Here is a 23922-nt window from a genome sequence, read left to right as displayed (position 1 = left end):
CACAGCGCAAGCTGCCCTGAGACTGTTTGTAGCCGATTGGACAGTGTCAGAGCGCAGAGATCACGCCCCCTTTTCCATTTAGTTACATAGAAACGCCCATTGACAGTTCAGGGGCTTATTTACATATCGGGTGCCAAATATAACGGTACAGATATGTAAATAATGGAGGAAGTTAGAAAAATAATTTCAAGTGAGACAGTGTTTGTGAAACCCTGACTATTACATGCTGCACATGGGCAGGTGAAAGGTTCTCTAACTTCCAGGATCCAGATTCAATAATAAGGGTCATAACTGGTAGACATAGAAAGAAAACAGTCATAGTATTTTTTTTATTTTTTTTTGGAGCAAATATTTGTTACATTGCCTTTTTGTTAGAGCTGAATAATTTTTACGTGTCATATTAACACATTTTAGTGTTTTTCAGTCTCCTACTTTTTAACGTAAACAAAAAGTATGTATTTAAGTGGAGAATGTGCTTTATTTTTGGTGAATTTACTCCCAGTTTCTATTTTTAACCTCGTCCCTAGGTTTGTCACAACTTACTAACTCGCCTACACATGAAGACGGGCATTCGCTTGACCTGGTCTTCTTCCGGCTCTGCTCAGGTTCTGACTTTATTAACTCTCCTCTCCCGCTTTCTGACCACAATCTTCTCTCCTTTACTATCAAATATTCTCTGCCTCCTCAGGTCATCCCTACGTATCAGACATACAGAAATCTACATGCTATTAACACTGTGAAATTCATACAGTCTACAGTCCTCATTGTCCCCTATCTCTTCCCTTTCCTGTCCCAATCTGGCTGCCAAACTTTACAATAACACTCTCAAAAATGCATTGGATGAAGCAGCCCCCACTACACTCCGAACCACCCGACAAAGACGACGACAACCCTGGCACACGCCTCAATCCCGCTTTCTTCAGCGGTGCTTGAGATGTGCCAAACGACTGTGGAGAAAATCGCACTTGGATGCAGATTTCCTCCATTACAAATTTATGCTCAAAACATACAACTCTGCTCTTCACCGCGCCAAACAAGTCCATTTCACTTCTCTCATCTCAGCACTATCTAATAATCCAAAACGCCTCTTTGATACTTTTCACTCCCTCCTTAGTCCTAAAGTGCAGACGCCGATCACAGATCTCAGCGCTGAAGACCTGGCCAATTATTTTAAAGTTAAAATTGACAACATCCGGCATGATATCTCCCAGTCCCCTAGTAACATCGATCCCCTTCCCTCCCGCACTCCCTCTTCTTCACTCTCAGCATTTGACCCAATAACTGAAGAAGTCTCTAGGCTCCTCTCTTCTCGTCCTACTACCTGCCCTAGTGATCCTGTCCCCTCACACCTCCTCCAGTCCCTCTCCCCAGCTGTCACTAGTCACCTGACTAAAATATTTAACCTCTCTTTCCTCTGGTATCTTTCCCTCCGCTTTTAAACATGCCATTATAAACCCATTACTGAAAAAACCAACTCTTGACCCATTCAGCGCTGCTAACTACCGACCAGTCTCTAATCTGCCCTTCATCTCAACTCCTGGAACGCTTGGTCTACTCTCGCCTTATCGGCTATCTCTCTGATAACTCCATTCTTGACCCCTTACAATCTGGTTTCCGCACGCTACACTCCACAGAAACTGCCCTTACTAAAGTCTCAAATGATCTCTTGGCGGCTAAATCGGATGGTAAATCCTCTTTCCTGATTCTTTTGGATCTCTCTGCAGCCTTTCACACTGTAGACCACAAACTCCTACTTAACATGCTCCACTCTATTGGCCTCAAGGACGCGGCTCTCTTGGTTTTCCTCCTATCTCTCTGACCGCTCATTCAGTGTGTCATTTGCTGGTTCCACTTCTTCTCCTCTTCCCCTTGCTATCGGGGTTCCTCAGGGATCAGTCCTAGGTCCGCTGCTCTTTTCTCTCTACGCAGCCCCTATTGGACAAGCATCAGCAGATTTGTCTTCCAGTACCATCTCTACGCTGATGACACCCAATTATATACCTCTTCCCGTGACATCACCCCTGCTCTAATACAGAAAACCAGTGATTGTCTGTCCGCTGTCTAACATCATGTCCTCTCTCTATCTGAAACTGAATCTTTCTAAAACTGAGCTCCTTGTGTACCCACCATCTACCAACCTCCCTAAACCTGATGTCTCCATCTCTGTGTGTGGCACTACCATCACTCCTAAGCAGCACGCCCGCTGTCTCGCGGTTATTTTTGACTCAGATCTTTCCTTTACTCCTCACATACAATCACTTTCACGCTCCTGTCATTTTCACCTCAAAAACCTCTCCAGAATCCGCTCTTTTCTTACGGAGGAAACAGCCAAAACTCTCATTGTTGCTCTGATTCACTCTCGTCTTGACTACTGTAACTCATTACTAGTCGGTCTTCCCCTCACCAAACTCTCCCCTCTCCAATCTATCCTCAATGCAGCAGCCAGGCTGATCTTTATGACCAACCGCTACACCAATGCCTCTAATCTGTGCCAGTCACTGCACTGGTTGCCCATCCCCTTCCTAATAAAATTCAAGCTTATTACTCTTACCCACAAAGCTCTCCACAGTGCTGCACCTCCTTACATCTCCTCCCTCATCTCTGTCTACCACCCTACTCGGGCTCTACGTTCTGCCAACGACCTTAGATTAAAATCCTCCATAATCCGAAGCTCCAACTCCCGCCTCCAAGATTTCTCTCGTGCTGCACCCGTCCTCTGGAATGCGCTACCCCAGACGATCCGATTAATTCCCAATATCCACAGTTTTAAACGTGCCCTGAAAACATATCTATTTAGACAGGCCTATAACATTCCCTAATCTGACTCCTTTCCATGGCTCTCCTTTTAGGTTAATCAGAATAAGATTCCCTCACACTCCTTCTCTTCATGTCCGTCATACACGGATACTGGCTGGTGACCGGCTCATGCAGCTTTATGTTACCACCGCATGTGTATAAAAATGGCCGGACCATTGTACAGAACAAACACTGTTACACTTTGTGTCTCCCTTATGTCCTCATAGATTGTAAGCTCTTGCGAGCAGGGTCCTCACTCCCCAGGTTTGAATTGTAAATGAACTTTGTCACTATGTAATGTCTGATATTGTTTGTTTCATGTCCCCTCTAAATTGTAAAGTGCTGCGTAATATGTTGGCGCTATATAAATAAAGATTATTATTATTATTATTATTATTATCTTGTGGGTTGCACACATAGCTATTTCTTATTACTCTCCTATTTCCCAAATTTATAATTTAAGAATTGAGTTATTGGGGCCATAGGTTTCTCCTTAGGTGTTTCCCAGGTGCCATCATCCAAATGTAGCCACCATTTATAGCACTTATTCTCTGAATAGAGCCGAAAGGTGCTGTTGTGATGTGCTGGACCGACAGATCGTTGGAACAACTGAAAGATCACCAATCATAGAATTTGATATTGGAAGAAGACTAAGTTTTTGTGTGCTGAATCTGTATATGTAAGTTTTATTGTTTTTATATTAATAATCCATGTTTATTTTCAGCTTTTACTTGGCTGAGATCTCAATGGCTTTGGGACATTTGCATCAGAAAGGAATAATTTATCGTGATCTGAAACCGGAGAACATCATGCTTAACCATCAAGGTGGAAACAGTAATTTGTAACGGTCTCTTTGGGCACATTTTAAGAGAAGTTTCTGTTCCTTTCTTGTTTTAATATTGGAGAATGGTTTCCTTTGTTTACTCTGGGCTTATAGACAGGGTGAAGCCTTCTACACAGAGGCAGTACGGCTCCTAAAGGCCCTTTTACACTGGGCGATTATCGGGCAGGCAAGCGTTCATATAACGCTCGTTCCCGATAATTGTCCTGTGTAAACAGGGCAGCGATCAGCAGGTGAACGAGCAAACGCTCGTTCATCTGCTAATCATATCTCTTTAAAAAAGTGAGATATTATCGTTTTCGGCCGCACATCTCCCTTGTAAACCTGGAGAAGCGCTGCTGACATGATGTATGGGGACGAGCGATCGGAGGAATGACCGCTCGTCTCCATACACAGCTCCGTGTAACAGGAGCAAATGAGCGCCGATCAACGATGTCTTGTTGTTCGGCACTCGCTGCACCAAACAAATATTGGCAGGTGTAAAAGGCCCTTTAGTATAGAGCCGTACTGCCTCTTGTGCTGCTTTACAGGTTCCGTCGGGTGCCTATTGTGTGGAGATATTCACTCTTAGAACCAAAATCTTATTATGGCTCTTTACAAAATGGAGCCGTAATACATTGGTGTGCATGAGCCCTAAGGCTCTGTATAGTAAGTGCCAAGGATGAGAACAGATCCTGTCCTGTGAGACCAGGAAAGCCTTTCCAAAAGAAGAGTTTAGGGAAAAGTTTTTCTGATCTCACAGGATAGAATCTGATCTCTTCCTTGCATTAAATATATGGGCTTATGAACAGAGAGGCTAAGGCGCAGACCAGAGGGTGACACTTAAAGGCTATAGACAGCTTTTTTTATTTTTGTATACAAATCACTTTTGAAATATACTTTTGTATTAAAAATGTTGTGAAATTTCAGTTCTTCAGCTTCTATGTATCCACTGTACCTATAAGCTGCAGAGCTCAGTTATGAGCCGAATTTGCCAGTGAGCTTGTATGACAGCGGCTCCTGTGTACCTCTGACACCTCATCTAAGTCTAATACTGATGGAATCCAAGTTAGTCAGTTAATTCGACTGACAATAGCGTTCCGCACCTTTTGTGTTCTATCTAAGTTCTTCCGCAGAACTGAAACAAAAAAAAAAAGGCACGTACGATGTCCATGGCTTTTAAAGGTGTTTTCCCAAGATCAACATTTATCACCTATCCACAGGCCTGATTGCTTGGGCCCCACCACTGGGATCCCCACCAATCAGTAGAGGAGCTTGAATGGAGCAGCGGTCGAGCAGGTGCCCTGCCACTCCATTTAATGTCTATGAAGCTGACTGAAACAATGGTGCGTTGTACGCTGCTTTCTGGCATTCTCAAAGACTTTGGATGGAGCGGCACCATGCATGCTCATCCGCCGCTCCATTCAAAATTGTCCATGTGATGCAGTGAGGAGGAATAAGGGCTCGGTACCCCATTGTGGGGCCCCCAGTGATCAGACATTTCTCACCTATCCTCTGGATAGGTGACAAATGTTGATCATGAAATAACCTCTTTAATGGATGGCACTAAATATATTTTTCCAGCATCATTTTAGTGTGCATATTTTTTACTTTGGTCACTGGTCAAACTGCAGTCATTTCTGGTTTTACCTTCTGCAACTGTCCGATGAAGATGTTGTACGCTGTCTCTTCATCTTGTGGTTTCTGTTACTTGAAGTGTTGCACCTCATGCATGTTTCTTGTTCATCAGCGGGCACTGCAGCATGTTGTAGTACTAAAGTCACTACCCTGTTCAATACTGATAATTTCATAGTGGTTGATATACCACACTATCTGCTCAAACCGTAGATGACATGGTAAAGTAAACTTTCATAAATCTACTTTACCATGCTATATTAAAAGGTCTAGGTTTTTTGACAGTCTGTAATGCGTGGTACTTGCATGTCCTCTTCTCAGATTCACTATTGTTGCACTATGCTTTTTCTTTTGGGGGCCAGCAGGTACATGTGTCCAGACTAGATTGTAATCTAATTAAAGGCTAGACTCCTTTTTTATATGGGAAAACAATATTTTTATACAGGTTAGTGGTTACCTAGAGTTAAAAAATAAATAAAATTGCAATTTAGTTTCAGGCGGCAATCTCAGTTTCTGCATTCATTTTTACACCCCTGTATATTCCGTTTTTAAGCTGCTTTAGTTTCAGACTTTTCTCGTGGCCGTGTCCCTCCAGGTAATACATTCTGGATGTGAGGTATGTCCAGAATGCTGCTGTCTTCACTAGCTCTCGTGTATAATGATGCACAAATTCTGTTTCAATTGATAGCCTGTGTGATTCCCCTCTGCTCTCCCCCCTATCTACGCTATTGATATAGTTCAGCCTGTGTGATCTGCCCTGAAAAGGGAGGGGGAGAGCAGATTGCTATAGCCCTGTCAGGAACATGCGTTAGAATTTGCAGGAGACCAGCAAATGGCAGGAATTTTTAATGAAGATTATTTAGAAAGTTGCTTAAAGGCTATGTAAAACTTTGAAGCCATTATTTTTTAACATTTTTTTTATCTGTAATATGTTTGTGTGTAGTTGAAAGAAGACACCAGTCTATAAAGTCCAACATATAATTCAAGTATGTTGATCCATGAGGTGGATGCCATTTGCCTTATTATGGGAAAAATCCCTCCATGAGTCCCAATATGGCATATAGAATAAATACCGAGATCAACGTCACATCACCAGAATCATCCAGGCAGTCCTTGAACTTGGGCAACGAACCAACTATCACAGCATCCTGTGGCAAAAGTTCCATAGTCTTACTGTAAAGAATCCCTATCTATGATTGTCAAACCTTTCTCTAGACTTAGTACATTGTAATTAGATCGTCCCTAAGCTGTTCTTTTTCTAAACTGAATAGCCTCAAGTTTGAAAACCTTTCCTGGTACTGCAATCCACCTATTCCCTTAATGACCATCGTCGCCCTTCTTTGCACCTGCCCCACTTCAGCTATGTCCTATTTATACACGGGTGCCCAATACTGTACACAATATTCCATGTGTGGTCTGGCTAGTGATGTGTATAGAGGCAAAACTAAGTTCTTGTCATGAGCCTCTATGCCTCTTTTGATTCATCCCAAGAGTTTTATTTTGCCTTTGCAGTGACTGCCTGGCACTGGCTGCTATAGTTTAGTTTACTGCCCATCAATGCCCCAAAGTCTTTTTTTTAGTGGCAGTTTTATCCAGTGTTTTACCATTTAATACATAATTGCAGAATTTGTTTCCTGGGCCCAAGTGCATAACCTTACATTTATCCACATTCAATTTAATTTGTAATTTCTCTGCCCACACCTCCAGCTTCCCAAAATCACTCTGTAATTTTACATTATACTCTGCAAATATTGAAATTATACTCTGTAAACCCTCTACAAGGTCCTTAACCCCTTCCCGCTCCTGGACGTACTATTAGGTCATGGTACCTGTATCGTTCGCGCTCCATCACCTAATAGTACGTCTCGGGAGTAACGGGCGTTTCGGCCGTCCTCCTGACACATACAGGAGCTGTGACAGCTGCTGTCTCAGCTCCTATAGCGGGGACCGATCGCTATGTTCCCGCTGATTAACCCCTGAACTACAAAATTATTTAGTTGTTTATCCCGCACGGTGAACGCCGTAAAAGAAAATTAATAAATCGTACCAGAATCACAATTCTTTGGTCACTTCACCTCCCAAAAAATGGAATAAAAAGAGATCAAAAAGTCGCATGTACCTAAAAATGGTATTGATGGAAACTACAATTTGTTACGCAAAAAATAAGTCCTCGCACGGCTTTATTGATGATAAAAAAAAAAAGTTCTGGCTCTTAGTATAAGGCAACACAAAAAGTGAATGATTTTTTACAAAACGTATTTTATTGTGCAAACGCCATAAGACATAAAAAAAACTATAAAAATTTGGTATCGCCGTAATCGTATCGGCCCGCAGAATAAAGTGAATGTCATTTATAGTGAACGCTGTAAAAAAAAATAGAATAAAAAAACAATAGTAGAATTGCTGTTTTTTAGTCACCGCGCCACTTAAAAATAGAATAAAAACTGATCAAAAAGCCGCATGCACCCCAAGAAAACTACAATGAATTCCTCATGGGGTCTAGTTTCCAAAATGGGGTCACTTTTGGGGGGTTTCCACTGTTTTGCACCACAAGACCTCTTCAAACCGGACATGGTGCCTAATAAAAAGGAGGCCTCAAAATCCACTAGGCGCTCCTTTTGCTTCTGAGGCCGCTCCTTCAGTCCATTACCGCACTAGGGCCACATGTGGGACATTTCTCAAAACTGCAGAATCTGGGCAATAAATATTAGGTTGCGTTTCTCTGGTAAAACCGTTTGTGTTATTAAAAAAAATGGTATAAAAAGGATTTTCTGACAAAAAAAAAATGTAAATTTCACCTCTACTTTGCTCTAAATTCCCGTGAAACACCTAAAGGGTTCATAAACTTTCTAAATGCTGTTGTGAATACTTTGAGGGGTCTAGTTTCTAAAATGTGGTGTTTCATAGGGGTTTCTAATATATAGGTCCCTCAAAGCAACTTCAGATCTGAACTGGAACCTAAAAAAATAAATAAATGAGGCAATACTTCGCTTCTTACATTTATACTGATAATGAGCCGTGCCCACCCCGAGATGACCCCAGTTTTGACCGTTTGTATAAACTGAGACCCCTATTAGACCGTTTCAGTGCCCGGTTTTCCCAAGCATTCACCCCCGAGAAGTGTATTTCTATTGATGAGTCCCTGGTACATTTTAAAGGGAGGCTTCAATTCCGCCAGTACCTTCCGGGTAAGAGGGCAAGGTATGGCGTGAAGATGTATAAGCTGTGCGAGAGTGCATCAGGGTATACCTACAAATTTAGGATGTAGGAAGGGAAGGACTCCAGTGCTCAGTCCCCAGAATGCCCCCCCCCCCCTCCCTGGCAAAAATTGTGGGGGATTTGGTGCACCCACTGCTGGACCAGGGTTACCACCTCGACCTGGATCATTTTTATACCAGCGTCCCACTCTTCAACTGCCTCGCTTCCAGGCATGCGGCACTGCTAGAAGAAATCTGAGAGGCCTCCCTAAGACTCTGCTGGGGCAAACACTTAGAAGGGGTGAGAGCAGGGCACAATCCAGCAGCAACATATTGTGTCACGTACAAGGACAAGAGAGATGCCACACCAGTACCCATGTACCAGTACAGAGACCCCCAAACCAGACTGCATCCTGGACTACAATAGGTACGTGGGAGGGGTGGACTTGTCAGATCAAGTCCTGAAGCCCTACAGCGCCATACGGTGTGGTATAAGAAGCTGGCCGGGCACCTCATACAGATGGCATTGTACAATGTGTACGTGCTACATCGATGTACAGGCCCGACGGGAAATTTCCTGGAATTTCAAGAGGTGGTTATCAAGAAACTAATTTTTAGGGACCAAGAAGGGGGGGCACCCAGTACTTCTGGAGGCGAGGCCACACGCAAAGTACCAGGGCAACACTTTCCAGGAGAAGTTACCCAAACTGTCAATAGAGGAAATAGTCAAAAAAGGTACAAAGTCTGCTATAAGAGGGGGATAAGGAAGGACACAATATATCAATGTGACACGTGCCCCGATAAACTAAGGCTCCGTATGAAAGAGTGCTTCAAAATGTATCATAGATCCCTTGATTTTTAATCTACCCCAGTTTTACTTACCCTGATGTACTCCGCACTGCTTATCCCCCCTCGTCTTTCCCCTCTGAGCCCTGCTGCGTGCCTAGGCAGCTGATTACAGCCACATGTAGGGTATTGACGTACCCATGAGAACCCACATTACATTTTATGGGGTGTTTGTCTCCGGTCAAAATGCTCACTACACCTCTAGATGAATGCCTCAAGGGTGTAGTTTTTAAAACGGGGTCACTTCTTGGGGGTTTCAACTGTACTGGTACCTCAGGGGCTTCTGCATACATGACTTCGCACCAAAAAATCCCCAGTAGGCCAAATGGTGGTCCTTTCCTTCTGAGCCCTCCCATGGGCCCAAACGGCAGTTTATCACCACAAATGGGGTACTGCCGCACTCAGGACAAATTGGGCAACAGAATGGGGTATTTTATTTCTTGTGAAAATAAGACATTTTCAGCCAAAACTACATATTATTGGAAAAAAATTCCCAGCCCAATTCAAATAAGTTCTGTGTGGAAACTATGGGGTCTAAATAGTCAGATTACCCATAAATGAATTGTTTGAAGGGTGTAGTTTCCAAAAATGGGTCACTTTTGGTGGGTTTCCATTGCTTTGATACCTCTGGGGCTCTGCAAATGCGACATGGTACCCGAAAACCAATCCAGCAAAATTTGGACTCCAACAAACACATAGCGCTCCTTTCCTTCTGAGCCCTCCCATGGGCCCAAACAGCAGTTTATCACCACAAATGGGGTATTGCCGCACTCAGGACAAATTGGGCAACAAAATGGGGTATTTTGTTCCCTGTGAAAATAGGAAATTTTGATCACAAATTACATCTTATTGGAAAAAAATGAAATTTTTTTTACATTTCACAACCCAATTAAAATAGGCGCTGTGAAAAAACTGTGTGGTCAAAATGATAATAACCACCATAAATGAATTCCTTGAGGGGTTTAGTTTCCAAAATGGGGTCACTATTGGGAGATTCCTACTGTTTTGGCACCTCAACACCTCTTCAAACCTGGCATGCTGCCTAAAATATATTTTAATAAAAAAGAGGCCTCAAAATCCACTAGGTGCTTCTTTGCTTCTGGGGCTTGTGTTTTAGTCCACGAGCACACTAGAGCCACATGTGGGACATTTCTAAAAACTGCAGAATCTGGACAATACATATTTAGTAGTGTTTCTCTGGTAAAACCTTCTGTGTTACACAAAAAAAATTGAATAAAATTGAAATTCAGCAAGAAAAATGAAATTTGCAAATTTCACCTCCACTTTGCTTTAATTCCTGTGAAATGCCTGAAGGGTTAAAAAAAACTTTCTAAATGCTGTTTTGAATACTTTGAGGGATCTAGTTTTTAAAATGGGCTGTTTTATCGGGGTTTCTAATACATAGGCCCCTCAAAGCCACTTCAGAACTGAACAGGTACCTTAAAAAAAAGGCTTTTGAAATTTTCTTAAAAAAAAGAGAAATTGCTGTTTATGTTCTAAGCCTTGTAACGTCCAAGAAAAATAAAATAAAATGTTCAAAAAGCGATGCCAATCTAAAGTAGACATATGGGAAATGTGAACTAGTAACTATTTTGGGTGGTATAACCATCTGTTTTACAAGCAGATGCATTTAAATTCTGAAAAATGCTATTTTTTTTCAAAATTTTCTCTAAATTTTGCAATTTTTCACCAATAAACACTGAATATATCGACCAAATTTTACCACGTACATGAAGCCCAAAGTGTCACGAGAAAACAATCTCAGAATCGCTTGGATAGGTTTAACCCCTTCAGGACCAAGCTCATTTTGGCCTTCAGGACCAGACCCATTTTTTCAAATCTGACATATTTCACTTTATGTGGTAATAACTCCGGAATGCTTTTACCTATCAAAGCGATTCTGAGATTGTTTTCTCGTGACACATTGGACTTTATGATAGTGGAAAAATGTGGTCGATAAATTCAATATTTACCAGTGAAAAACACCAAAATTTTGTGAGAAATTGCAAAAATTAGCAAGATTGTTGCTAATTAACATCCCCCATATGCCTACTTTAGATTGGCATCGTTTTTTGAACGTCCTTTTATTTTTCTATGACGTCACAAGGCTTAGAACTTTAGCAGCAATTTCTCACATTTTCAAGAAAATTTCAAAAGGCTATTTTTACAGGGGCCAGTTCAGTTGTGAAGCGGCTTTTAGGGCCTTATATATTAGAAACCCCAAAAAAGTCACCCCATTTTAAAAACTTCACCCCTCAAAGTATTCAAAACAGCATTTAGAAAGTTTCTTAACCCTTTAAACGTTTCACAGGAATTAAAGCAACGTAGAGGTGAAATTTTCAAATTTCATTTTTTTTTGCAGAAATTCCTTTTTAATCTATTTTTTTTGTAACACAAGTTTTTACCAGAGAAACGCAACTCAATATTTATTGCCCAGATTCTGCAGTTTTTAGAAATATCCCACATGTGGCCCTAGTGCGGTAATGCGGTTTTATTAGAAAATATTTTAGGCACCATGTCAGGTTTCAAGGGCTCTTTCGGTGCCAAAACAGTGGAAATCCACCAAAAGTGACCCCATTTGGGAAACTACACCCCTTGAGGAAATTATCTAGGGGTATAGTGAGCATTTTGACCCCGCAGGTTTTTTGCAGAAATTATTGTAAGTTGGCCGAGAAAATGAAAATCGTCATTCTTTCAAAGATAATGTAGGTTTAGCTAATTTTTTCTAATTTCCACGAGGACTAAAGGAGAAAAAGCACCGCAACATTTGTAAAGCAATTTCTCCCGAGTAAAACAATACCCCACATGTGGTTATAAACGGATGTTTCGACACACGGCGGAGCTTAGAAGGGAAAGAGGGCTATTTGGCTTTTGGAGCTCAAATTTAGCAGGAATGGTTTGCGGAGGCCATGTCGCATTTGCAAAGCCCCTGAGGGACCAAAACAGTGAAAACGCCAAAAAAGTGACTCCATTGAGAAAACTACACCCCTTGAGGAATCCATCTAGGGGTGTAGTGAGCATTTTGCCCCCACAGGTGTTTCATAGATTTTATTAGAATTGGGCAGTGAAAATAAAAAAATCCTTTTTCTTCAATAAGACGTAGCTTTAGATCCAAATTTTTCATTTTCTCAACAAATAAAGGAAAAAAAGAACCCCAACATTTGTAAAGCAACTTCTCTGGAGTACGGCAATACCCCACACGTGGTCATAAAATGCTGTTTGGGCACACGGCAGGGCTCAGAAGGGAAGGAGCGCCATTTGCTTTTGGTGTACAGATTTTGCTGCATTTGGTTTCTGGTCGCTATGTTGCATTTGTAAAGTCCCTGTGGGACCAAAACAGTGGATCCCCCCAGAAGTGACCCCATTTTGGAAACGACACCCTCAAGGTATTCACCTAGTGGTGTAGTGAGCATGTTAACCCCACAGGTGTTTTGCAGAAATTCGTGTGCACACGATGTGGGAGAATGAAAATGGGAATTTTTCCTTAGATACGCCAATATGTGGTGCCCAGCTCTCCATTATTATGCGGTGTTTTCCTGTTTTAGAATCACCCTACATGTGGCCCTAATCTTTTGCCTGGACATTCGACAGGGCTCAGGAGTGAAAGAGTACCGTGTAAAATTGAGGCCTAATTTGGCGACATATAAAGTATTGGTTCACAATTGCAGAGGCTTTGATGTGAAATAATAAAAGAAACCCCTGAGAAGTGACCCCATTTTGGAAACTGCACCCCTCAAGGCATTTATTAAGAGGTGTAGTGAGCATTTTCACCCCACGTGTCTTTTCCATAAATGATTGCGCTGCGGAAGGTACAAATTAACATTTTTCCCTAGATATGCCAATTCAGTGTCAAATATGTCGTGCCCAGCTTGTGCCACTTTTTTTTTTTATATATACAGCGTTCACCATACGTTATAAACTACATGTTACCTTTTATTCTGCGGGTCAGTCCGATTCCGGCGATGCCAAATTTCTAGAACTTTTTTATGACTTTTTGCACAATAAAATTACTTTTGGAAAGAGAATGTGTTTTTTCTGTCGCCAAGTTTTGAGAGCCATAACTTTTACATTTTTTCGTCGATGGAGCTGTGTGAGGGCTTGTTTTTTGCGAGACAAGGTATAGATTTTTTTAGGTACCATTTTTGGATACATGCGACTTTTTGATCACTTTGTATTTCAATTTTTGGAAGACAGTAACCAAAAAAACAGTAATTATGGCAGTGTTTTTGAGGTGTTTTTTTACGGCGTTCACTGCGCTGGATAAATAACATAATATTTTTATAGTTCAGGTCGTTACGGTCGCTGCGATACCAAATATGTATGGCTTTATTATTTTTTTCTATAATAAATGACTTGATAAGTGAAAAAGGGCGATTGTGTTTTGTGTTATTATTTGAAACTTTTATTGTAGGTTTTACAACTTTTATTTTTACTTTTTTTACACTTTTTTTTTACACTTTTCTTTAGTCCCACTAGGGGACTTGAATGTCCCACTGTTTGTTTGATGTTCTAATACATTGCACTACCTATGTAGTGCAATGTATTGGAACTGTCAGTTGTTCACTGACAGCAAGCCGATCAGGCTCCGCCTCTGGACGGGGCGTAATCAGCTTACGTAATGGCAGACAGGAGTCCATTGTTAGGGCTCCTGTTGCCATAGTAACAGTCGCCAGCCTTGCCATCGCATGGCAAGGCTGCCGATTTTTCTTCAAACCTCTAGGATGCAGCGATCACAATGGATCGCTGTATCGAAGGGGTTAATGCCAGGAATCGGAGCTAGCTCCGGTTCCTGGCGATAGATCGGGGTGTCCGCTGTAACATACAGCGGACACCCACTGCTGATGACGCCGGCTCAGCTTCTGAGCATAGGCGGATTCCGTTACTGGCGGACCGGGAGGTAAGCATTAGCCCTCCGATCGCCTTTGCAGCCACCGGCAACCCAGCGATCACGTTGCTGGGGTGCCGGTGGCTATAAAATCCTCACATGCTGTGATCTCTATTGAACGCAGCATGTGAGGGGTTAATCGGTCGGATCAGAGGCTAGCTCCGGTCCTGCCCGATACCTCAGGGTGCCAGCTGTAACATACAGCTATCACCCGGCGGTGATGTCGCTGGCTCCGCTCCTGAGCCAGCTTCATCTCCATGACATACAGTAACGTGAAAATGCGGTAAGACACCAGTTTTCTTGACGTTACTGTGCGTGATCCGGTGGGAAGGGGTTAAGCATTCCGACGTTATTACCACATAAAGTGAAATATGTCAGATTTCAAAAATGGGCTCTGAGCCATAAGGCCCAAACTAGGCTGCGTCCTTAAGGGGTTAATAAACATATTAAATTGCCCAATACTGACCCCTGTGAAACCCTACTGGTAACTGCGACCCACTCGGAGGATGTACCATTAATAACCACCCTCTGTTTTCTATCACTGAGCCAGTTAACCCAGTTAAACATATTTTTCCTCAGACACGACATTTTCATTTTATGTATCAACCTTTTAGCAAATGATTTTAAAAAGTCTAACTACACAACATCCACTGCCTTACCCAGGTCCAGTCGAGAACGTGTCTCTTCATAGAAGCTGATTAGCTTGACAGGACCGATCCCTCATAAACCCATGATGATGCTGCGTTAAAAGTGGAAACACTCCAGGATAGCATCTCTTAGGCCCCTTACACACGACCGTGCCCGTAATCATGGTCCGTGATTACGGGCGTGGACGGCGGCGGACAGCTACACGCATTTGCGAGCTGTGCTCCCATTCTAAAGAACGGGAGCACTGTCCGTAAAATAAAAAAATAAGACATCCTATCTCTTGCGGAGGCTTTCTATGGCCGGACACCTTCCCGTAAATCTAAGGTAAGGTGTCTGTGGGCAATAGAAGTGAATGGGTCCGTAATTACGGACGAATTCTACTGTCGTGTGCATGGGGCCTTAGAAAACCTTTTAACATTTTTACCCACATTGGAGGGTAAATTTACAATTTACAGGACTATCGTTTCCAGGATCACTTTTTGATTTTCTTTTGAAAATTTTCTATGCTCCTGTGGAACAGACCCTTTCATGATAGAATCCTTAAATATTAGATATAAGGGTCTGTATATCACGGTACTTAATTCCTGTAGAATGCAGGGGTGTATGTCATCCATTTGATTTTGTCTATTTGTGTTTTTAAGGCGGCACTGCACCTCTTGCTGGGATAAGCAGGTGACGTTTAATTAAGAATTTACTTTACCCCTAATCATGTCATCTGTCGTCAGTTTCCTTTTTCCGTTTCTGTTATTGGTTTCCTCCTGTTTCTAACTAGGGAGCCAGCTAATAACGATCATATCCAAGTTGAACTGACTTTGACCTAAGGATACAGCTTCTGTATATACAGGATACATAGAAGCTGTATCTTAAAAATTTCAAAACCTTTTTTGTAAGAGTAATTTGAAAAATCGTTTTAAATCCCTTACAACATTGATATATATATATCTATTCCAAGGTGTTCGTAGCCTTTTAAGGTTAACCCTTTAGTCAATGAAAATTGGCCTTTTCTGAAGTTTAGTATTTAAATTAAAAAAAAGTTACATAGGCTTTAATTTTGCATTTAGGAAGAAAATTAACAAAGGTGTACATAGCCTTTAGATGGGTATTCCCAACTTAGACATTCACAACAAATCCTGTGGATATGCCATAAATATGTAAGGTTTTGGAATACCCCTTTAACCCCTTCAGGACGCAGCCAATTTTTTCAAATCTGACATGTTTCACTTTATGTGGTAATAACTTCGGAATGCTTTTACCTATCCAAGCGATTCTGAGATTGTTTTCTCGTGACACATTGGACTTTATGTTACTGGCAAAATTTGCTCGATACATTAAGTATTTAATTGTGAAAAACACCAAAATTTAGCGAAAAATTGCAAAAATTAGCATTTTTCTAAATTTATATGTATCTGCTTGTAAGACAGATGGTAATACCACACAAAATTGTTGCTAATTAACATCCCCCATATGTCTACTTTAGATTGGCATTGTTTTTGAACATCCTTTTATTTTTCTATGACATCACAAGGCTTAGAACTTTAGCAGCAATTTCTCACATTTTCAAGAAAATTTCAAAAGGCTATTTTTACAGGGGCCAGTTCAGTTGTGAAGTGGATTTTAGGGCCTTATATATTAGAAACCCTCGATAAGTCACCCCATTTTAAAAACTTCACCCCTCAAAGTATTCAAAACAGCATTTAGAAAGTTTCTTAACCCTTTAGATGTTTCACAGGAATTAAGGCAACATAGATGTGAAATTTTCTAATTTCTTTTTTTTTTTGCAAAAATTAATTTTTCATCTATTTTTTTTGTAACACAGAAAGTTTTACCAGAGAAACGCAACTCAATATCTATTGCCCAGATTCTGCAGTTTTTAGAAATACCCCACATGTGGCCCTAGTGCACTTATTGACTGCAGCACCAGCCTCAGAAGCAAAGGAGCACCTGGAGGATTTTGGGGCCTCCTTTTTTATTAGAAAATATTTTAGGCTCCATGTCGGGTCTGAAAGGCTCTTGCGGCGCCAAAACAGTGGAAATCCCCCAAAAGTGACCCCATTTCGGAAACTATACCCCTTGAGGATATTATCTCGGGGTATAGTGAGCATTTTGACCCCGCAGGTTTTTTGGAGAAATTATTGGAAGTAGGCAGTGAAAATGAAAATCTACATTCTTTCAAAGAAAATGTAGGTTTAGCTAATTTTTTCTAATTTCCACAAGGGCTAAAAGGAGAAAATGCACCACTACATTTGTAAAGCAATTTCTCCCGAGTAAAACAGTACCCCACATGTGGTAAAAAACGGTTGTTTGGACACACGGCAGGGCTTAGAAGGGAAAGAGCGACATTTGGTTTTTGCAGCTCAAATTTAGCAGGAATGGTGTGCGGAGACCACGTCGCATTTGCAAAGCCCCTAAGGGACCAAAACAGTGAAAACACCAAAAAAGTGACTCCATTTTGGAAACTACACCCCTTGAAGAATCCATCTAGGGGTGTAGTGAGCATTTTGAACCCACAGGGGTTTCATAGATTTTATTAGAATTGGGCAGTGAAGATAAAAAGAATACTTTTTTTCCAATAAGACGTAGCTTTAGCTCAAAATTTTTAATTTTCTCAACAAATAAAGGAATTTAAAAAAAAACAACATTTGTAAAGCAACTTCTCTGGAGTACGGCAATACCCCATTTGTGGTCATAAACTGCTGTTTGGGCACACGGCAAGGATCTGAAGAGAAGGAGCGCCATTTGGCTTTTGGAGCACAGATTTTGCTGGATTGGTTTCTTGACACCATGTCACCATATTGCAAAGCTCCTAAGGTGGCAGTACAGTGGAAACTCCCCAAAAGTGATTCCATTCACAAAACTACACCCCTTGAGGAATTCATCTAGGGGTGTAGTGAGCATTTTGACCCCACAGGTGTTTCATAGATTTTATTAGAATTGGGCAGTGAAAATTAAAAAAAAATCCTTTTTCTTCAATAAGATGTAGTTTTAGCTGAAAATGTTTCATTTTCTCAACAAATAAATGAAAAAAAGCACCACAACACTTGTAAAGCAACTTCTCCTGTGTACGGCAATACCACATATGTGGTCATAAACTGCTGTTTGGGCACACAGTAGGGCTCAGAATGGAAGGAGCGCCATTTGGCTTTAGGAGTACAGATTTTGCTTGATTGGTTTCTGAGCGCTATGTCGCATTTGCAAAGTCCCTGTGGGACCAAAACAGTGGATCCCCCCCAGAAGTGACCCCATTTTGGAAACTACATCCCTCAAGGTATTCACTTAGGGGTTTAGTGAGCATATTAACACCACAGGTGATTGGCAGAAATTGGTGTGCACTCGATGTTGCAGAGTGAAAATGGGATTTTTTTTCTATATATATGCCAATATGTGGCGCCCAGCTTGTGCCACTGGAGACACACACCCCAAAAATTGTTAAAACGGTTCTCCCGGGTATGGCGATGCCATATATGTGGAAGTAAACTGCTGTTTGGGCACACTGTAGGGTTCAGAAGGGAGGTAGCGCCATTTGGCTTTTGGAGTGTGGATTTTGTTTGTAGTAGTCTTGTATTGAGTCTTACTGGTGTTTCCGTTTATAATGTGGGGGTACATGTAAGCCGGGCGGAGTATATAAGGGGCATAGTCAGGTGGTATAATAATGGGGTAAACAAAACAATAAAATCTATAGATGTGTGTTACGCTGTGACACAATCCTTTCTGCACAGGCCGGTGTCGCACTGATAAACTGTGTCCTTTCTTATCCCCCTTTTGGTCCACACTCCTCACCTTTGCAGTTTGAGGAATTTTGCTGAAAAGTGTTGTCCTGGTATAATACGGGCACCCTCGCTTTCAGCAGATATGTTTGGGCCCTCCCCTTCCTGGTTCCCTAATTTTAGGGGCCTTGATAATTCGCCACTTGAAACAGAAGAAACGTTCCCCTCGGGCCGGCACAACTGCATATTTTTATTTCCTGGCTTATTGGAGCCTTAACTAATTTTATTTTTTCATAGACGTAGTGGTATGAGGGCTGTTTTTTTTGCGGGACGAGCTGTAGCTTTTATTGGTACCATTTTGGGGTACATGCAACTTTTTGATCACGATATCCTTTTTTTTTTGGGAGGCAAGGTGACCAAAAAACAGCAATTCTGACATTATTTTTTTAATTCTTTTTATACAGCGTTGACCATGCATTATAAATTACACGTTACCTTTATTCTGCGGGTCAGTCCGATTCCGGTGATGCCTAATTTATAGAACTTTTTTATGTTTTACAACTTTTTGCACAATAAAATAACCTTTGTAAAGAGAATGGATTTTTTCTGTCGCCATGTTGTGAGAGCCATAACGGTTTTAATTTTTTAGTAGACGGAGCTGTATGAGGGCTTATTTTTAGCGAGACGAGTTATAGTTTTTATAGGTACCATTTTTGGGTACATGCGACTTTTTGATCACTTTTTATTTCAATTTTTGGAAGACAAAGTGACCAAAAAATAGCAATTATGTCAGTATTTTTTAGTTTTTTTTTTTTACGGCGTTCACTGTGCGGAATAAATAACATAATATTTTTATAGTTCAGGTCGTTACGGTCGCAGCGATACCAAATATGTATGGCTTTATTATTTTTTTCAATAATAAATGACTTGATAAAGGAAAAAGGGCGATTGTGTTTTGTGTTATTATTTGAAACTTTTATTGTATTTTGACAACTTTTATTTTTACTTTTTTTACACTTTTTTTTTTTACACTTTTCTTTAGTCCCACTAGGGGACTTGAAGGTCCAACTGTTTGTTTGATGTTCTAATACATTGCACTACCCATGTAGTGCAATGTATTAGAACTGTCAGTTGTTCACTGACAGCAAGCCGATCAGGCTCCGCCTCCGGGCGGGGCCTAATCGGCTAACGTAATGGCAGATAGGAAGCCTTTGTTAGGCTTCCATTTGCCATAGCAATCGCCCCCCCCCCGCAACAATCGGCCCCCGCAATGGCATAGCGGGGTGCCGATGTTGCTATAAGAACTTAAATGCGGCGGTCACTATTGACTGCCGCAATTAAGGGGTTAATCGGTTCGGATCACCGCTGTGATCCGACCCGATGTTTTCCCCCAGTACTAAGGCTGCTAGTAGCAGCCTGTACTGGGAGATTCCGGGCTGCGGGGAGCGTCTGTGTGCTCTGTTAGGAGCACACGTGGATTAACGGGCTGCAGGCACAACGACCAGTTTTGCAACCCGTTAATCTACGTGGGGTGGTCGTGAAGGGGTTAAAGGGGTTTTCCCATGAAGGACATTTGACATATCCACAGTGAATGTGAATGGCCGTTACGGAAGCAGCGTAGCATGTGAGCTATACAGTTTCCGTAACTACCATTTAGTTCTATGGAGCTTACGGAAACAGGGTAGCTCAGCGAGTTACGCTGTTTTCGGAACTCCCGACCATTTAACCTATTTTTTATGGTCGGAATTCCTCATTCAGCCGCAACACCGAGTGGCTGAACAGGGTTTAGGGGGCACTGTTCTGGAGATAGGTGCCGGTCCCAGAGGTGGTACCCGCATCTTTCTGACCTTTCTGATATCCTGTGGATCTGTCATAAATGTCCTTCATGGTAAAAAAGCCTTTAAGGACTCTATCAGAATAGCTGAAATTCCAAATTTAGATTGTTGCATTGAACGTAAGTTGATATCTTGAAGTTGTGAAATGTTTATTTCAAATAGTTTTATTAAGGATTTTAAAGATAGAGTAGTTGAAAAGGCACATGTACATAGAAAAGAGATGCCATTCCGTGGTCCGCATTATACAATTCATATACAGCATCTGTTGTACTTTTACAATCTTATTAATCCACAGTATAGCATCAGGAAAAACATTTTTTTAAAAATGTAAAGTTTTGCTTGTATATGATAATGCTGTGAACTGAAAAGCATTTTAGTCCCCATAGATATCCTGGCAGTCTCATTCAAGTTCTAGAACGTTAAGTTCTGGCGCTAAATTGTGCCTAAAGTTTATCTTGTTATATTTGTTTCGGATTAATGCATTCTGATGACCAATCCAAAGTGGGGAGTCTGTCACCAGAATGTCCATATTAAACTAGTAACGGTATTGTAGAGGAGACTAACCTGTTTCTAGCGTTTATTTTCAAATTCTACTTACTGCCTCCTTTGTGCTAATGAGCATTTAAGTGCAACAAGGGCGTCACCGTTGCCCCTAAATGCTCCTACGTCGCTACCCAGTTCAGCCACCCACCCTCCCTCCTTACATTGACAGGCGCCAGGCAACGTAATCATGCCTTGCCCCGTACTGTCGGTAACGCGCGCGCGTCCCTGCCCTTTACTCGGCGCATGCGCAGTACGAGGTTTGCTCTCCTTTCTAATTGCCACTACTGCGCAGTAGTAAGAGATCCGTTCTTATTCTGATTTTAAAAAAGTGGATCAGAATAAAGCTCCATGCACACGTCCGTATATTTGCGGGAAGCTGTCCGGGTCGTAGAAAGCCTCTGCAAAAGATAGGATATGTCCTATCTCTTGCTCTTTCCGGACAGTGCTCACATACTTTATATGGGAGCACGGGCCGAAAATGCGGATGGCTCTCCGCAGCCGGCCGTGCCCGTATACACGGACCGTCATTACGGCATGTCCGTGTGCATGACGCCTAGCAGATTATACAACGCAAGTGTGAATTTAACCTTTGTCGTGTGATATCAGAAATGTTATGACTAGATATTTCAGGGACTTCTAGCTGGGAAAATACCTTGATATTGTCAGTTTCCAATATTGTGATATGTTCCTGGATTTCAAACGACACGCACGTGCTCCGCTATTCTCCGTGTCTCTATTCGAGTTGCATGTCGCAGCAACATGTATGCTTGACCAGCGAATCTATTTCTCTTTCTGTGAATAGGTGATAAATCTTCTTTGCGGCAAAACCCTTTACACACACACAAAAAATACTCCAACCTTGTCCAGTGTATATTCTTCATTAGCAGCAGTATTGTAATATTAAATGCATTTACCCTAGTTTGTCAACAAATGGTTCACTTGCTTACAAAACGCCCTCCACTCGGTCCAGAATTGCGCTCAGAGCAATTTTCTCACCATTTTTATGCATTGGCAATTTATATGCATAAAAAGGACAGCTAATGATCAAAGGAAAGTTATTTCTAGGGTAAATGCAATTTAAAATGTATCGTTCTGTACGCTGTCTAAAACAGTATGTGATTTGTCCTAGCTTAAAGAGAACCTTTCACCTGCCCATACATGTGCAGCATGTAATGGGCAGGGCTGCACAAACTCTGGGGCACTTTACATTTTTCTCCTACCCTCCTCCGTTATTTATAAATCGGTGCCATTATATTTGGCGCCCGATATTTAAATAACACCCTGAACGGTCAATGGGGTGTTTAATTGCATGGGGGCGTGTAACATGGCTGTGACACTGTCTAATCCGCTATGGACCATGCCGCAGCAAGAGCTGGAAAAAGGAAAACGTGTGCACACACACTCTCACTCCTCAGCTCTCGGCAGACAAGGACAAGACTGTGTGATCTCTCGCGAAAGATCAGTCTTGTACTTGTCTGCCGAGAGCTGAAGAGTGATTGAGAGCATGCACGCACGGCTCCAAGGTGCGCGCACACGCTCTCCCCTCTCCAGCTCTTGCTGTGGCACTGTCCGTAGCTGATTGGACAGTGTCACAGCGATGTGACACCCCTCCTTGCCACTACACGCCCCATTGACAGTTCAGTGGGTTATTTAAATATAGGGCACCAAATTTAACATCACCGATATCTAAATAACGGAGGAAGATAGGAGAAAAATGTCAAGTACCCCAGGGTTTGTGCAGCCCTCCCCATTACATGCTGCACATGTATGGGCAGGTGAAAGGTTCTCTTTAACCATAAAGCAACCATACGCTGTTATCCATTTTTGAGTGTAGAATTATTACGTTAAATTATTATTTTTTTTAACCCTTTATCTAGGGCATGTGAAACTGACAGATTTTGGACTTTGTAAGGAATCCATTCATGATGGCACTGTAACACATACGTTTTGTGGAACCATAGAATACATGTGAGCATTTTATTTTCAATGTTTTAATTAACGTTCTAGTACAGACATAATAAAGAAATGGTGTGATTTGGCTAGGAATAGTAAATAGAACAGCTCAGTTCACTGTTACGAGTGAAAAGAGACACGTGATTGGTAGGAAAAAAAATCTAGTTAATGGCAGCAGATGACAAATGAGCACAAAAATTGTATTGCCTCTTGTGTAATAACTAGAGATGAGTGATTTGATTCCAAACTAATCGAATTTGGTCTGAATTTTCCAATAGTTTTGGATTTGCAGAAGTCAGAAACTTTTGGGCTCAGTCTCCCGTAGTGACGTGTGCCTGCCGGACTCCAGAAATGATGTAATTTTGTTGTATGTGACCCCTTGCGCCTGTGATTTGAAGCAGCAGTCACATGGGACAAAAAACATTTTCTCAGGAGGCAGACAGCGACACTATCTGAGACTGGGTAGGTGAGTATTAGGGCTGGGCAATTAGGACCTAAATTACAATTAATTGAACATGTTTCCGCTTACGATTATTGAGGCCACACCCCTTTTTGCATACCACGCCCACAATTTGCTTTCTACGCCCGCTATTTGCATGCTACGCTATTGAATTTACATTTATCCCCTGAGCCTTCTGTATACTACTGTATATAATATACCCCCATAACTGTCGTCCAAACCGTATAGTGTCCCCCATAACTGCCCTACCCACAGTATAATGCCCCCACAAGTGCCCTCCCCACACTATTATGCCACCATAGCTGCCTCTACATAGTATAATGCCCACATAACTGACTTCCACGCATGATATTCCCCCATAGCTGCCCCAACGCTCTATAATGCCCCCACAGCTGCCCCCAATAGTGCCTGATAAAAATAATATACATACTCTCATACTCCCCTAATGACGAGTGGAGGAGCTCCCTCTGGTCTGTCCAGCTCGGCGCAGACACGCGCGATGACATCACTGCCTCACATCCGGCGATACATAGTGAATGGTAGAGCAGGGACCTTACGGTCCCCTGCTTTACTATTGGATTCAGCTGTATCTGTGTCCTG

General features: G+C 41.8%; 1 protein-coding gene across 1 annotated transcript in view; it reads left to right on the top strand.

Moving 5' to 3' along the window:
* The window catches only part of RPS6KB1 (ribosomal protein S6 kinase B1), a 72016-nt gene that overhangs the window by 34993 nt on the left and 13101 nt on the right, over positions 1–23922 (top strand). The window contains exons 7-8 of the mRNA XM_075853032.1: positions 3521–3621; positions 22787–22877. Coding sequence (XP_075709147.1) covers positions 3521–3621; positions 22787–22877 — 192 coding nt within the window. The remainder of the gene's footprint in view (positions 1–3520; positions 3622–22786; positions 22878–23922) is intronic.

Source organism: Rhinoderma darwinii, chromosome 2 (assembly GCF_050947455.1).
Source record: "Rhinoderma darwinii isolate aRhiDar2 chromosome 2, aRhiDar2.hap1, whole genome shotgun sequence".
NCBI classification, from domain to species: Eukaryota; Metazoa; Chordata; class Amphibia; order Anura; family Rhinodermatidae; genus Rhinoderma; species Rhinoderma darwinii.
Note: the sequence above shows the minus strand (reverse complement) of the source record. Positions and strands in the feature narration are given on the sequence as shown.